Source organism: Orycteropus afer, unplaced genomic scaffold (genome assembly GCF_000298275.1).
Source record: "Orycteropus afer afer isolate SDZICR_OR568_19922 unplaced genomic scaffold, OryAfe1.0 scaffold00263, whole genome shotgun sequence".
NCBI lineage: Eukaryota > Metazoa > Chordata > Mammalia > Tubulidentata > Orycteropodidae > Orycteropus > Orycteropus afer.
Window position 1 is genome coordinate 4,368,388 of NW_006921850.1, and position 16,098 is coordinate 4,384,485.

General features: G+C 45.5%; 1 protein-coding gene across 1 annotated transcript in view; it reads right to left on the minus strand.

The window, feature by feature from the left end:
- Positions 1-16,098, minus strand: part of EEPD1 (endonuclease/exonuclease/phosphatase family domain containing 1) — a 173,067-nt gene that overhangs the window by 7,190 nt on the left and 149,779 nt on the right. Inside the window, exons 3-5 of the mRNA XM_007950101.1 lie at positions 11,730-11,840; positions 7,575-7,709; positions 4,487-4,625 (exon numbers count right to left, since the gene is read on the minus strand). Of these exons, the coding sequence (XP_007948292.1) occupies positions 4,487-4,625; positions 7,575-7,709; positions 11,730-11,840 (385 nt within the window). The remainder of the gene's footprint in view (positions 1-4,486; positions 4,626-7,574; positions 7,710-11,729; positions 11,841-16,098) is intronic.

Here is a 16,098-nt window from a genome sequence, read left to right on the forward strand (position 1 = left end):
AAGCTTTTAAGATCCCAGTCGCTACTCGCCAAAGTAGCAGGTGGAACAATGTTTTGTGTAGTATGTTATGCCAATTGAGTTTGATGTCCCCTGTGACTATGGTCCCAAGCCCACAGGTTCAACTACTCAGTCCCTCTGGGTAGCTGGCTGTGACCAAGAAGTGAGTACAACCTTGTCCCTCGTCAGCTTCAACGTATTTTCTTGCTAACCTACTTCTCAAAGGCTGCTCCAACTTCAACTCTCTTTAGCAATATGAAGAAGTACTTCTTACTGTACCAGCACTGAGTATTATCATAAAAGATTAATATGATACATGAAAATGGTGACTTCTTTCTATTTGGTTTTCTTTGATTACATTTTTTTATATGTTCACTATTTGCATTTTTCCTACTGTGAATTGCATGTCTTTCTTTCTATTCTTTTAAAGAGTACTAGTGTTTTATTTATTGATTTGTATAAACTCTTCATATATTAGGAATATTAACTCTTTATCATATATATATAGGAAGTGTGTTTTCCAGTTTGTTATATGCCTTTTTATTTAGTCTATGACCAAATTAAAGCACATAAAACTTAAATTTTTTTTATGTAATGCAATCTACTACAATTTTCCTAGAAGTGCTTCCCAAATCAAACAAATATTCCATCTATATTTATGATTTCAATTCTTACATTTCACTCATTTTAGTATAATAATGTAAGAAATAAATCTAGTTTTATTTTTCTCAATTAACCACTTGTGCCAGTATAATTTCTTGCAAAGTCCCTTAACTGAATTGTGATGTCAACCTCTCTGATATTTTACATCTTCTGTATACTATGTCTGTTTCTAAGCGTTATTCTGATCATCTATATGTTTACTCAAGTCAATACCATTTTGTCATTAAAAATATTTATATATTCTCATGCTATTGGAGTTTTGATTGTGAAATAGTTAAAATTAAATTCACCTTAACTTTGTTTAACATTCCTATCCCCGGTTGGCCAGAGGAGGCTGTTACCTGTCCCTTGTGTCTCCTATACATATATATGAAGGTAGCCATAATTTTCACACAAATGATAGTAACTTCACCTATCAGTCTCTACCTTACTTTTTTCACTTGCCAATATATCCTAGAGAAAGAACTGGTTCAAATCAGCAGCTTTCAAACATTTTATTATTTTTTTCAAATGGGATTTACACAATGAAATCCAAAAGTGGAGTAGGTAAAAATAGAACTGCTGACTGAAGCAATGGTGGGGGGACGGGTAGGGAATATGTGGGTGAGGTCTCTGAAGGGTCCTTAGGGCACTGGGGAGCAGCAAAAATTATTCATTGTGGCCGTCAAGTTGATTCCAACACATAGTGACCCTATGTAACAGAGGAGAACTGCCCAATAGGATTTCCTAGGCTGTACTCTTCTATGGAACTAGATTGCCAGGTCTTCTCTCTTGTGGAATAGTTGGTGGGTTTGAACTGCTGAGTGCTTCACCAATGAACCACCAGGGCTCCTTGGAATAATGGCTAACCCATTGTCATTGCCACTGAGTTGATTCTGACTCATAGCAACCCTATAGGACAGAGTAGAACTGCCCCAGATGGTTTTCAAGGCTGTAAACGGAAGCAGACTGCAACATCTTTCTCTCATGGAGTGACTGATAGGTTTCAACCATGATCACTTGATTAGCAGCCAAGCACTTTAACCATTGCACCACTAGAACTCCTGGTGGGATATGGCTAACACCAAAAACCCAAATCCACTGCCATCAAGTCAATTCTGGCTCATAGCAACCCTATAGGACAGAGTAGAACTGCCCAATGGGTTTCCAAGGCTGTAAATCTTTACAGAAGTGACTGCACCATCTTTTTCTGTGGAGTGGCTGGTGGGCTTGAACCAAAACCTTTCGGTTAGCAAACAAATGCTTTAACCACTGCGCCACCAGAGCTCCCTGGAATAATGGTTAAAGAAATCTACAATGACATGACACATACTACCACCAGAGGGCACTTGTGCATTCCAGATGATGTTCTTCTCCAAGGTGATTGTTGTTGTTGTTGTTTGCCGTCGAGTCAGCCCGACTCATAGAGACCCCTCCTTGGGTTTCCGAGGCAGTATCACTACGGAAGTAGGATTGCCCAACCTTCCTTCCGAGGAGTGGCTGGTGGGTTTGAACCGCCAGCCTTCTGGTGAGCAGTCAAGTGCCCCTGCAGGTTGATCTTGTGGTCAACAGAGTGTATTTGTATACCTCAGTCTATGTCATAATAACTTCAGCATTTAAGTCAAGGAAAGTCTAAGCTGTCTTGAGAAATCAATCTCATTTTCCAACAGGAAAGGCGACCTGAAAATCATACTAAGGATCCCACTCATACCTGGCCATCTCTAATGACTATATCCTGAGCCTTCCTTTTCTGAATCCTTCCTCGACAGCACCCCATTGAATTGCTGCAACTCTATGGGACAGGTGCTATGACCACCTCTGCTCTGCAGGTAAGAAACGGAGGCTCCCAGAGCTTAGCAGCCTTGTCCAAAAAGCCACCTACACAGCCCTCAAATCCAGGGCACTTAACAAGAAGCTGGAATGGAACCGACACAGGGATACAGGCTGCTGTTCATCTCAGTATCCCAAGTGCCTGGAAGAGTGCCTACCACCTGGCAGACACTGGAGAAATACATGCTGAATAAGTGAATAAATTAGGCAGCAGGAATCCCTCAGAACAAGGTGTAATTAATTCGTGCTGGGAAGAAAGAAGGGAAACACTGCATTTCTTCAACAACTGATGGTTTTAAAAGACTGAGGGAAGTTTTCATTGGGGTACAGGTCTGAAAGAAGTTCAGGTTGAAAAAGACAATTCTAAAACCAGGAGAACTGTCAGTGTTGAGAGTCAATAAACCAAGCTCTCAAAGTTTGTGAATGAACACCAAACCAAAACCAAACCACCCGCCAATGAGTCAATTCCAACTCATAGTGACCCTCATTAGGTTTTGAATGTGGTAAATCTTTATAGAAGTAGATTGTCCCATTCACGGAGTGGCTGGTGGGTTTGAACCGCCAACCTTCTGGTTAGCAGTCAAATGTACCTTAAACAATGTGCCACCAGAGGTCCTTTGAATGAACCCAGCAATTCTCTTTTTGAGCAAATGCATCCAGGTTCTTGAAACGCCATCAGTCTAGCTCAGGCTCCTTTCGCATTCCCTTGGTTCCCAGAAATGAGGGGAGAATGATCTATAACTGTAAATGGCCAGTGACAACATCAGAGACTGGTCCACACAGAGGGACTACCTACTCAGATGTAAGCAGTACTATGTGCCGTGCTTTACTCTTGATGTGTTCTCAGAGCAAGACCCTCTCCTCAAGCTGCAGTGGGGTCTGAAAGAAGAAAATTCCACCTGGGGCCCAGCAGACTTCCTGCTGAGGTCACATTCTGGTCAAGGAAGACAGGCCCAGAGTTGGCTCAAGTGGATTCTGTTTGCTTGGAGAGAAGCCTATGCAATGAAGGCTTAGCTTTGCCTGAGCTGAACAACCTCTGTTAATCTATTTACCTGGGCTCCACCTTGGGCTGCCAAAACACATCTTGAATTCTTGAGTCCACAATGTCACCAGTTAACAATTAATTGCATTTTGGTTACAGGCAGGGAGCTCAGAGAACATGAGTTTCTGTCCATACCTGGGCATGTCAAGGCCAGGCCAGGCTGTGCACTGATGGTCCCCTGGCAACTTGGGATGACAACCTACCCAGGCTGTCTGGCAGATGCCTAACTACTTCCTGGATATCAGAAAAGCCAGTGATTGCCTGAGGCTATCTGAGAATTAGGAATAGGCATCTTTCCTTTTTTTTTAATTGTGATTTGGGTGAAAGTTTACAGAGCAAATTAATTCTCCATATTGCAGTTTATACACATTTTATTTCATGACATTGACTGCAATTCCCCACAATGTAACAGCTCTCTTCCCACTTCCTCCCTGAAGTTACCTCTTCCCTGGGTCCTTCCTCCCTATGCACGCCTGTCCCCTGAGCTATCTCCCCATGCAAATATTGCCCTTCTGACTTCCCATGATTGATCTCTCTAAGAAGTGTATTTACCTGGTGTAAATGTTCACCTCATATGCCTGTCTGTTGTTTGGCTGGACACCATGGGAGTGAGTTCAGTTCCAGACCTGAAGAGTAACTGAAGGCCATAGGCTTGGGATGGGGCTGGTGATCTTAATCCTCTTCCTGCCTTGCGAAGTTAGAGGAGGTCAGATGCCCCCCAACACACATCATTTTTACCCATATTTCCCCCCTAATCCTTCCCATCAATGAGGCTGAAGAGTCATCTTGGAACCTATAAGTTAGATCCACAGAGACAAGATCACCCTGCAGGGGGTAGCGGCTCCATGAGAGGCAGGGCTCTCGTCTGTTGACTCCTGTACACACAGCTGCACCGATGCTGAGAGACAGGAGATGCCTGGCCTAAGTGATCAGAGAAACAGCACAGAGAGAAGCTGTGAGAAAGACCATTCCTACCTTTCAGGGTCTCCTGCAGTGTCTGTGCAAAGCTGGCCAGGCGGAGGCCATCACTGGGATTCTTGCTCAGATTCTCAGCCCCCAGGAGGGTCAGGGCTGCCAGGTGAAGGTTAACAAGGGTCAAGTCATTACTTCCCACCTGGGCAGGAAACAAAGGAACAGGAAAGGGCTGAGCCACTCAGGTTTCCTGTGTCAGTTACAACAGACTCATCAACAGCCTCTGTACAAAGCTGATGACAGTAAACAAAACCAAAGCCGGCCCACACTCCACAAGATAGTGCTTCATATGAGGCTTTGTCTTAAGATTCTCCCAGGGCACCTGCAGGAACAAGACTGATCTTCATTTCCCCCAACATCGTATCCCTATTCCTCCTTAAAAACCAAACCAAATCAGCTGCTATGAATTGATTCTGACCCAGGGCGCCCCCATGTGTTGCAAAGGAGAACTGCATTCCATAGCGTTTTCAAATATGTGACCTTCTGGAAGGAAGTAGATCAGCAGGTCTTTCTTCTAAGGCACCTCTGGGTGGATTCGAATCACCCAGGATCTCCGACCAGCTGCCCTCAGGCCAGTTCTGCATCATGGCGACCCACGTGTGTTGGAGTGTAACTGTGCTCTATAGCATTTCTTATGGCTGATTTTTCAGGAGTACATTGCCCAAACTTCCTTTTAGTTCTCAGCCAAGTGCAACCTTTGGCGCCACCCAGGGACTCCTTCCAAAAACTAAACTCACTGTCATTGAGTTGATTCTGACTCATACAGACCCTCATTGGGTTTCCAAGGCTGTCTGTCAATCTTTATGGAAGCAGACTGCCCCACCTTTCTTCTGTGGAGTAGATGGTAGGTTCAAACCACTAATCTTTTTGTTAGCAGCCAAATGCCTTAACTACTACACCACTAGAGCTCCTTAGAGCCTCCTTACCCACTGCTGTCAAGTCAGATCTGACTCATAGTGACCCTTTCTTGGGCTTCTGAGGTGATATCACTATGGAAGTAGATTGCCCAACCTTCCTTCTGAGGAGTAGCTGGTGGGTTTGAACCGCCAGCCTTCTGATTAGCAGTCAAATGTCTTAGGCACTATGCCACCAGAGCTCCCAGGGCCTCCTTAGGGCCTGGTAAATTGGACCTATCTGGAAGTGTCAAGCTTTTTTTCCTTCTAAGCAACCGTAAAGAAGAAAGAGCAGACTCTATTAGCTGGGCTCTTACCCGTGTAGCCCACAGATTCCTCTCTGTGCTCTTTGCCCTCTGGGACTCCTGGGTCCTGATGCGCACTTTCACCTGACTTCAAGTGTTAAAGAATAAGGCTCCCAGAATGCTGGCAGCCCAGGGGATGCAACAGGCTGGCACCCCAGGTTGGAGGCTACAACATCAAGGTGAGCACCCACAAAGTCAGTGTCTGTCTCTTAAGCATCCCAGTGTTACTTAGCAGCTCAGGGTTTTGTAATCCTGTCTATCCATTTGTCATGGCAACAAACATCAGACACTGCCAGGAAGTATGGGGTACATGGCCTACCTTATAGTGACACTGGCTGATCTTAGCTATTGCCCTGCTTAGTCAGTGTCAGCATAGCTGCTTTACATAAAAAAGGGACCCACTGTGGGGTTAGGAGGTTTTAAAGAAGATACGTGGCTGATTTATATGTCAGCCCCATAGGTATAACCATTAGAAACTTAGAGAAACACAGAACTCCATCAATACTGCAGCTACAGGTGTAAGAAGGCTTACAGGCACAACCACAAACAAGTCCATCAATACTAGAGCTACAGGTATGAGAGGGGCCATAGGTGGAAACATAAATGCCCCCGATATGTGAGCATGCACAGACACACACCCATTGACACCATAGGTACAAGTGTTCTAAGGACCATGGCATGTGCTGGAGCCCAATAGCCCCCAGTAGGCTAGCCCCCTCTTCCTGCCAGAGAGAACTTCCTGGCCTATGAGGCTCAGGACTGCTCTGAAGCACAAAATGGGGGTCAGGGTCCAGGGACGTCCCAACACTCAGGAGGTGACAGGCATGCTGGGCTCTGTGGCCAGGACCACCCTTGCCTGACCCTGTGATTTCACAAGAGTCATAGGTCCAATAATTGCTGACTTGGTGATCTGATTTTGCTCCTGCCTTCTCCTCCCTCCTGCTGTCCAGCTTCTGAATACTGTGCTGTTCATTAACACTTCCCAAGGGCATAAGGGGTTGAAGAGACAGGTTCAGATCAATCTGCTTAGTGGCTTCTACACACTGTGAGATAGAGGTGCCCACAAGGGGAGGACTGCCTTAAATTCTCTCTCTCTGGTCCTCTACACTGAAATGACCCCTCAGGATTCCTCCTTCTCCCCAGTAAGGAAGGGATGAGGCCTGAGGGAAGTTCTGCTGCCCTCTAACCCACCAGTGCCCAGAGGGCTAAAGGATCCCTGAAGGCGTTTTTGAAATAAACAGACATTCTTGGGTTCTGTTCCAGAAATTCTGTTTCTGTATGTCTGGGGGTATTGCTGTTGTCGTTGGCTGTTATCCAGCTGGTCCATGACTCATGGCAACCTGTATGCAAAGGGATGAGACCACCGCTGTGATCCATAGGGTTTTCTGTGACTGATTTTCAGAAGCAGACCATCAAGTCCTTCTTCCTAGCATACCTGAGTCTGGAAGGTCTGCTGAAACCTGTTTCAGCATCAAAGCCACAATGTAAGCCTCTCTTGCATGGGGTGCACTGGTCAGGAATCAAACCCAGGTCTCCCACATGGAAGGTGAAAATTCTATCACTGAACTACCAGTGGCCCCTATGTCTGGGGTAGGTAATCACTCATTTCAAAAATGCTTCCTGGGGATGATGATAAGCATCAGGTTTGGTCTCCCTGCCCAGATGACACAGCAGTTACTGGGGCTGAGACTCCCTTCAAACGCCTTCCATTCCTGCCCTTGAAAGGGTCACTGGCCATGGAAACTCCAGGAGTGAGTGCTGACCCAATCCTGAGAGACATAAAATCAAGTTAAAACAAGGTGTTGATCATCCCCAGTTTTAGAAAGAGAAACTTAAACTTCTTTTTACTTTATTGAAAGAGAAGTAGGATGTCGTGGACAACCAGGAGGGTACCTTGAAGTGAGCGAGGTAAGGGCTGGGATGCATGGCCTTTCCGTGCCCGTTGCTTGGCGTGCTCTCCTGCAAGGGGATGTCTTTCAGCTCTATCCCAGCTGCAGAATCCCACAGGAAACCCGAGTATCCCACGCCCTGCAGGGGACAGGGCAGACAGAGCTGGTGAAAACCAGGCATTTAGAAGGGTTCATCTTGTTGCCAGCATCTTTCTCCACAGGGTTCTGCTCCCACTGGTGAAGATCTTGGCAGAAGTGTGAGGGAGGGACTGAGGAGAAGACACAAGCTTTGCCTCTTGGTCCCTGAGGTTATGTGCACAGGGCAGTTTCTAAAACAAATGGGCACATGAAAGCTACAGCACATTCCTCCTTGTCCCACTCCCACCCAATAACTCCCATTTCACACACTGCCAATTTCAAAGCTTTCCAGACAACCAGTGTTGCCTGAGCTCTTCTCTTTTGAGGGGAGAGAAAGTGGGTGAAGCCTACACTAGGAAGAGTTATTGCTGTAAACATTACACCCCATGAGGATACAATTCATATTTTCATCTGCCAGATGAGGAGACTGCTGCTCAGAGAGGTTAAGTAACATTCTTAACATCTCACAGCTGATCAATGACAAAGCTGAAAATTTAACTATGAGACCCCAAGGGGTGGGTTTTTCTTACTGATTAGTTACTGCTTAGAACAAACTGTGCCTGGTATTGGAAAGACAGTCTGTTGCACACCCTTGCAAGCCAGAACGGTCCCTGATAATGGAGGCTGGGAACTAAGTCTCTCTCTCTCTCTTTCAGTTTCTTTACCAGGAATGCTCTTTCCCTGGTCTGGGTACACAGTAACCTTCTTTGCACTGCGTATGTGTGTGAGTCATATGGCACCTGGCCAAACCCACTGCTATATTGGTTCCCAGAGAGGAGGGAGCAAGGTCCTTCACCTGCAGCATGACAGAGGTGCACGCAGAATGAGACCCACTGGCCACGGGGGACTGATGCCTGCTATTGAAGCTGACCTTACTCTGTCTCTTCTCTGTGTAAGTAAAGCATTGTTCCAACCAGTGCCTGTGTCTTTCCTAGTGACTTCAGACCTGACACCCAAAACCAAAACCAAAAAAACCAAACTCACTACTGTTGTGTTGGATCCGACTCAAAATGACCCCTGTGATATCACTACGGAAACCCGGTACCTAGTAAATGCTCAGGAAATATTTGCTGGATGAACAAAAGTCAGAGTTAACCATCTCAGTGGTTTGGAACTGGGTAGTCAAGCAGGTGGATAAGACCACACAGAAGTCTAAGCTGTACCACAGGGACCCTGTGAGCCCCAGTGTTATGGAATTGTGTCTCCTTCCCCCTCAAAAATTGTCTTGAATTCCTTGTCCTTGTACCTGTGGCTGTGATCATCTTTGGAAACAGAGATTTTCTTTTTCTTTCTTCTTCTTTAACATTGTGAGTTGGGTCAAAGCGTACAGAGCAAATTCGTTTTCCGTTCAACAGTTCATATACATTTTGTTCATGACATTGACTGCAGTCCCACTTCCTCCTTGTGGGTTCCTTTTCCCTGTGTCCTTCTTTCCTATGGATTCCTGCCCCCTGAGCTATCTCCCTGTGCAAGTGTGGCCCTTCTGACCTCTCACAGCTGATCTAAGGAGTGTATCTACCTGGTGTAAATGGTCACCTCATACATCTGTCTATTGTTTGGCTGGAAGCCAAGGGAGTGAGTTTAATTCCAGGCCCAAAGGGTTCTAGGGGCCATAGTTTTGGGGATTTCATCAGCTCTATCACACCAAGGAGCTCTGGTAGCGTAGTACCTAAGGCACTTGACTGCTAACCAGAAGGCTGGCGGTTCAAACCCACCAGACACTCCTCGGAAGAAAGGTTGGGCAATCTACTTCCATAGTGATACTGCCTCGGCAACCCAAGGAGGGGTCGCTATGAGTTGGGTCCAACTTGACGGCACACAACAACAACAACTATCAGACCAGTATGCCTGGTCTTTTTCATGATTTTGAGTTTTATTTCACATTTTTTCTCCCACTCTATTCAGGATATCCTATTTTGATCAGAAATAGGGATTTTCTTTTGCTATGGAAATAAGATCATACCAGTGTAGGGTGGATCCTAAACCTAATCTCTTCTTAGTTATAAAAAGACCAGAAGAGACACAAAGAAAACTCACATGGAGGAAGAAAGATGCCATGTGAGGATTACCAAGGAAACAAGGAATACCTAGAGTTGTAGACGAGGAAAGATTCGACATGGCTGAGACCTGGATTTGGACCTCTAGCCTCCAGAAGTGTAAGAAAATAAATTTCTGTTCTTTAAAGCCACATGCTGGTGGTATTTGTGTTATAGCAGCAGTAGGTAACTAAGACAGCTGGTGAGCAGGACAGGCAAGGGGCAGTGAGGACAGGTCCTGATGCTGTCTTGTCAGTCAGAGAAGCTGCCCTGACCTGGCAGCTTTGTGCACCTGCCCACGGGGACTTATCACTGGAAGAGGAAATGTTTTTTCCCCTACACCCCCCACTTCAGCCTGAGAGGCTCTACTGGCCATAAAAGCCTTCCTCAGCCATGCTGCCTGCTGGGCACAGTGACACTGTCTGCAATGTTCACCATCACTCTTCCACATTGGTCTGAACAGTCAGATCCCTGGCCAGTCTCCACAGGTTTACCACTTATCTGGGTCCAAGCACAGCCTTGTTGGGCCTGGCACCTTGACTGCTCATGGTGTGTATTTAGGGATAAGGCAGGAATACGAGAACAGTATGTGTCATGCTATGCATTTTTGTATTTTTAAAACATTGAAGAGTATTTTAAAACAAGGAATGAACACTAGTTAAGAATGGGAAGACATGAGGTTAATCATTCCTGTGTCACTGAGACATGATACCTCAGGTGAGCTCCTCAATTAACCTAACCCTCTATTTCCTCAGGTGTAAAGCAAGGTAAATATGATTTGTCCTGTCAGCTTTAGAAAGTTGTTTCCCATTCACTGTTTCCCAAACACAGTGCCAGTTTTTATAGCGTCATTCAGGTCAATTTCTGCTCACCAACCTTTGGTGGTTCCCTGTCACCCAATGAATGAGGAGCCCTTCAGAGTAGGGGCCAACCCTTCCTTTCCCACAGTACCTTGCACATCTGCTCACACATATCCCCAGCAGTACTGGGCTTTCTTGCTTCCTTACTTCTATGCATGCTGTTCCTCCCACCATTGGTTTCTCACCATCTGAAGGGAGCCTTTCCCAATCTGCCCCTGCCCCCTTGACTTAGGTGACTCCTCCCTCTCTTTTACCAGAACACCTGAGCCTCAGTATAGGACAGTGAGAGGAGCAAAACTTTAGAGCTAGAGAGAGCTACCTGGGTTCAAGTCCAAGCCACATCTCCCATCGATTGGGTGATTTCTGGGCAAATTATGTCACCTTAATAGGTCTCAATGGCAAAGAATGAAGGAAATCAAAGACACAGGGAAACAATTAGTCCAAGGGACTGGTAGACCATGCAATCCCCAGCCTATATGACCATGAGACCAGAAGAACTAGATGGTGTCTGGCTACCACTGTCAACCACTTGGAGGGGGATTGGTGCAGGAAATCCTGGGTAGAGTGAGAGAACAATGTGGAACAAAACTCAAAATCATAAAATAAATAAATAAATAAAGGACCAGGTGTTCTGGTCTGATAGAGGCTGGTGGAACCCCTGAGACTATGCTCCTACTTGCCCTTCATGTCTAGAATTGAACGCACTCCTGTGGCTTTTAGCCAAACAAAAGACAGGCATATGAGTTGAACATTTACATTAGGTAGATACACTCCTTGGAGAGAACAATCATGGGAGAATAGAAGGGCAGTGTTTGTACAGGAAGACAGCTTGGGGGGCAGGAGTGCATGGGAGGGACAGACACAGGGAAGAGGTAACTATGGGGAGGAAGTGGGAAGAGAGCAGTTGCATTGTGGGAAATGCAGTCAATGTCATGAAACAAAATGTGTATGAACTGCTATGTGGAAAATGAATTGTTCTATAAACTTTCACCCAAATCACAATGAAAATTTAGGAAAAAAAAAATCGCATCAAGGATATTGGTAAATTGTAAAATGTCCTTAATTAGGGAGAAAGCATGTTTAAGGACAATGAAAAGAAAGACCCCATTTTGCCCCTGACGGTACCTTCTGGAGCTGACTCGAGGGTTTCTCAGTGATGATGGCCTTCCAGCATCCCCGGGGCCCCTTCCACTTGCGGATGTTGGGCAGGATCGGCTGGTTGAGCTCCATACAAAACTGCAAAGACAAAACACAAGTTAGTGTGTGTTCTAGCTTGTCCCTGTTGATGGCAGAAGCTAAAAAACTGTGTGATTTGGGCTCATTATCTTTATTCAGACTTGTCAAAGTCCATCTCTGTCTTCTCAAAAACCAAGGTTTGTGAGGATCCAGATGATGAAACAAACACCACAAATTACAAAGCGAGCTGCCCATCTATGAAATGCAAAGCTATCACCTGGGGACTCTAGGTTCATAGAAATGGATTCTTTGTAGCATTCTTGCCCAAATAGAGTCGGGCAAGAGTTGGCCAACTCAAAAGGAGTGGTCAGGGTCCTTTTTATCCTTGTCAAACTAGTAGATTCAGGACTCCAGGAAGGCCTAGATCAGTATCAGTATCAAATCTGGGGGGAAAAGCTGAATACATGGTCTCTTTTCACTTTGGAGTTTAGTTTAAACCACCAATTGCCATCAAGTCAATTCTGACTCATGGCAACTCCACGTGTATCAAGGTAGAATGGAAGTAGATTGCCAGGACTTTCTTCCAAGGTGTTACTGGGTAGACTCAAATCTCTAACTTTTCAGTTAGCAGCTCAGTGTGTTAACCATTTGCACCACCCAAGGACTTCAGAGCTCAGCTTAGAGGGAGCAAAAATGATCCCAGTTTAATCTTGATGTACCGTATCATTCACCATGGGTTTCCTCTAAGAGAGCTCTGCTATTGTGAATGGCTATTGAACCCCATATATGTGTAAGCACATACTTCTTTCTTTTCTTTGTGTTCCACCAACATGGTGTGAGACCATAAAGGTACTTTATCCCAAGGCAAAATAAAACCATATCTTCACAGGCAAAGTAAAAGGAAGGAGTCCAAAGACCAACCTCAACATATGTAGACCAGTTTCCCTAATTCATTCTTCAAATACATCCCTTCCTCTGGGGGTTGGTTCCTTTGAGGGGACCCCAGAATTGTTCAGATGTTTGGGTCAGTTTTCTACATACTTCTACATCTGGCACTGACTCTCCTTGGTGACACCCCCTTCCCCTTCACTTTGTGTATCCAGGAAGATGACACTCATCTCTTTCTCTACTCAGCCCTCTAAGTGGGGGTCTTCTTGGCTCATCACCAAGCTCTCTCTTTAAGAACTATCCTTAACTAATCTTACTTAGTCCTACAATTTCAGCTTACACTCATATCCCAACAACTCCAAAATTTGATTCTGCAGCTCAGATTTCTCTCCTGAATTTTGAATTGTGTTTCTGACAGGTTCTTTAACATTTCTATCTGAAGGTCACCATAGAAGCTGAAGCCCACCAGGTCCAAAAGGGGTCATATGATTCCCCACTACCCAATGAAAACTTGCCTGCCCCCCATGCCTATTAATTCATGGCATTTCCATCTACCCAGTAGCTGACTCCTCCCTCTCTTTCCACATCCAACATTTCCCCAAGCCTACTAGCTCCATTGTCACATTGTCTGAATTCCCTTTTCTCTTGTCCACACTCACTGCTGTGGCCCTGTTTTAGAGTCCCATCTCTTCTCACCTGGGTCACTGTTACTGCATCTACAAAGTCTCCCTGTCTCTTAGTCATCCACCTATCCACTTAGTAAGTTGTGATAGCCACACAGATGCACCACCACTGTGTTTCAGAGTGTCATAAGGGACCTATTACATCATCATCACCTGGAAACTTTCAAAAAATTCTCAGGTGCCATTCAGGATCTACCAAATCAGAAACTCTACAGTGGGGGCTAAACAAACAAACAAACAAAAATCTATTAGCACTGAGTCAATTCTGACTCACTGTGACCCTTTAGGACAGAGCAGAACTGCCCCATAGAGGTTCCAAGGCTGTAAATCTTTATGGAAGCAGATTGCTTCATCTTTCTCCCATGGAGTGGTTGAGGGGTTCGAATCACCAACCATTTTGGGTGCAGCCAGAAGCTTTAACCACTACATCACCAAAGCTCCTTGGAATGGGGCCTAGCAGTCTGTGGTTCAGAGAACCGCCCTCATGCCCTTCTTGGGCACCCACAGCTAGTGGCTGATAGCTGCCAAGGAATAAAGGCTTGGTCTTTGCCCTCACACTGCTTACACCGTAAAAGGGAAGGCGAGAGACAGGTCAATACTCAATTGATTATTTCTACAGTGACAAATGCTATGAAGAAAATAACACAGGGCAAGGGAGGTGGAGTGCTGGGAGGTGTCCTTCAGACAAGGGCAATTATAGGAGTTGGGTGGTGCAAATGGATAACATCCTATACTGCTGACTGATAGGCTGGAGGTTTGAGAGCACACAGAGGTGCCTTGGAAGAAACCTGGAGATCTATTTCTGAAAAATCAGCTACCAAAGACCCTATGGAGTACAGTCCTCTGATACACATGGGGTTACCACGAGGCAGGGCCGATGTGAAGGCAACTGGATTAAAGGAGTTATGCTGCTTTCACAGTTAGTTGTGTAAGAATCTGTGTTCCCTCAGTAACCAAAAACCAAACTCACTGCTGTCGAGTCAGATCCAACTCATAGCAATCCCTCCTTGGGTTTCCGAGAGAGTAGCACTACAGAAGTAGATTGCCAACCTTCCTTCCGAGGAGTGGCTGGGGGGTTTGAACCACCAGCCTTCTGGTTAGCAATCAAATGCCTTAGGGACTATGCCACCAGAGCTCCCAGTAGAGAACTCCATTAGGGAAGGGACTATGTGTAAGTCATTTTTATAAACCCCATACCTAGCACAGAACATGATGCCCTGTATGCTCTCCAAGCATTTGCGGGGTGAGTTGGCAAACTCTTCAAATATATGTATGACAAGCAGAAATGGGAATTTCTTAGAGCTAATGATCTGAATAAATGCTTCTAAGTTTTCTTCACTTTTCGCACACAGATGCACTCTGTACTGCTCGGTTGTCCCAGGAAGTGTTCTCCCCTGAATTTGGTCAGTGGTAACTTGTCTCAGTTCTACTCTCAACACTGCCCAGAGAAAAATGGAGTGGCTGCAGATGGGGGGCTTCATCCTCAATGGATGCTCTCAGCCAGATGCTCCTGGTTGGAAGCCACCTCAGATGGGAAATGAGACACGTTGGGAAATACAGCTGAAATTTATTGACTGGAACTTTAGGTACCCAGTGAGCAAGTGTACTTGAGAAAGGGGCCAACTTCCTGCTGCGGAGTCATTTGCTTGCTGAGTGATCATCAGAGCTGAATCCAAGAATCACTGCAAATGAGAGCAGCTCTTAGTGCCCATCTGGTGCCTTCCCTGCTCTCCACATAGGGCTCTCAAACTTGGCTGCACATCACTCTCTCCTAAGAGGCACTCCAGGAAGCTCTATTTTAAGAAAGCCCCCAGATGACTAGGGTACCCAGTCACACTAAAGCAGCCCAGCACTGCATCCGTGTGTGGCCAAAGCCCTGGGTGACAAGGAGTGCTAGGACACATGGTCTCCATCCAGGTATCTGCGCCATCAGGATGACACCTTGCGAGATAACCACTAAAATGTTCTAACCTCTCCAAATGCTCACCAGGACCTTCAGATACTTGATGACAGGTGTACTTGCATTCACACCCCAAGCCCTACCTCAGCTTAAACACTCCCATATCCTAACCATTCCTGGTAACAGCACTTCAACCAGAGGGGTCAGGAGTGGAAAGAGGAAGCACAGATAGACACCATTGTTCTCCATGTTCACCACACTAGACGATGGCCTTTTGGGACTATGGTTGTACTCTTCAAAATGTGGTCCTTGGACCAGCAGCAGCAGCACCACCTGGGAACATGTCTCAGGTCCCACCTTCATGGACTGAATGGGAACCTCTGAGGCTGGGCTCAGGAATCTGTTTTCACAACCCCTACAGGTGGTTGCCATGAGTCAGAATTGATTCAATGGCAACTAACTACAATAACAGCAGGTGATTCTGATGTATGAGAACTAGCGGACAAGGAAGAACAGTCTCATTTTCCTTTGTTTTCCAAATTCTATGTCACATGGCCTCATATTTACAAAACTGTCACTAATAGGTAAGCACATGGAGACCAAAGGAACCATAATCTCTGAACCTTAAGGGCTGTCTTTATTTTGTACAACTGAAGCCTTGGTCTTGATGATCTCTCTAGCCTTCTTCTCTGGTATTACTATGTAATTGGGGAAAATTAATAATTTAAGGAAGTGGAGACAAACGTGTTTATGGCTGAAGGTACTCTGTGTCCAAATTTTAATGATCAAAGTAAAAAAAAAAAAAAATTCACTGCTGTCGAGTCAGATCTGACTTATAGCGACCCCT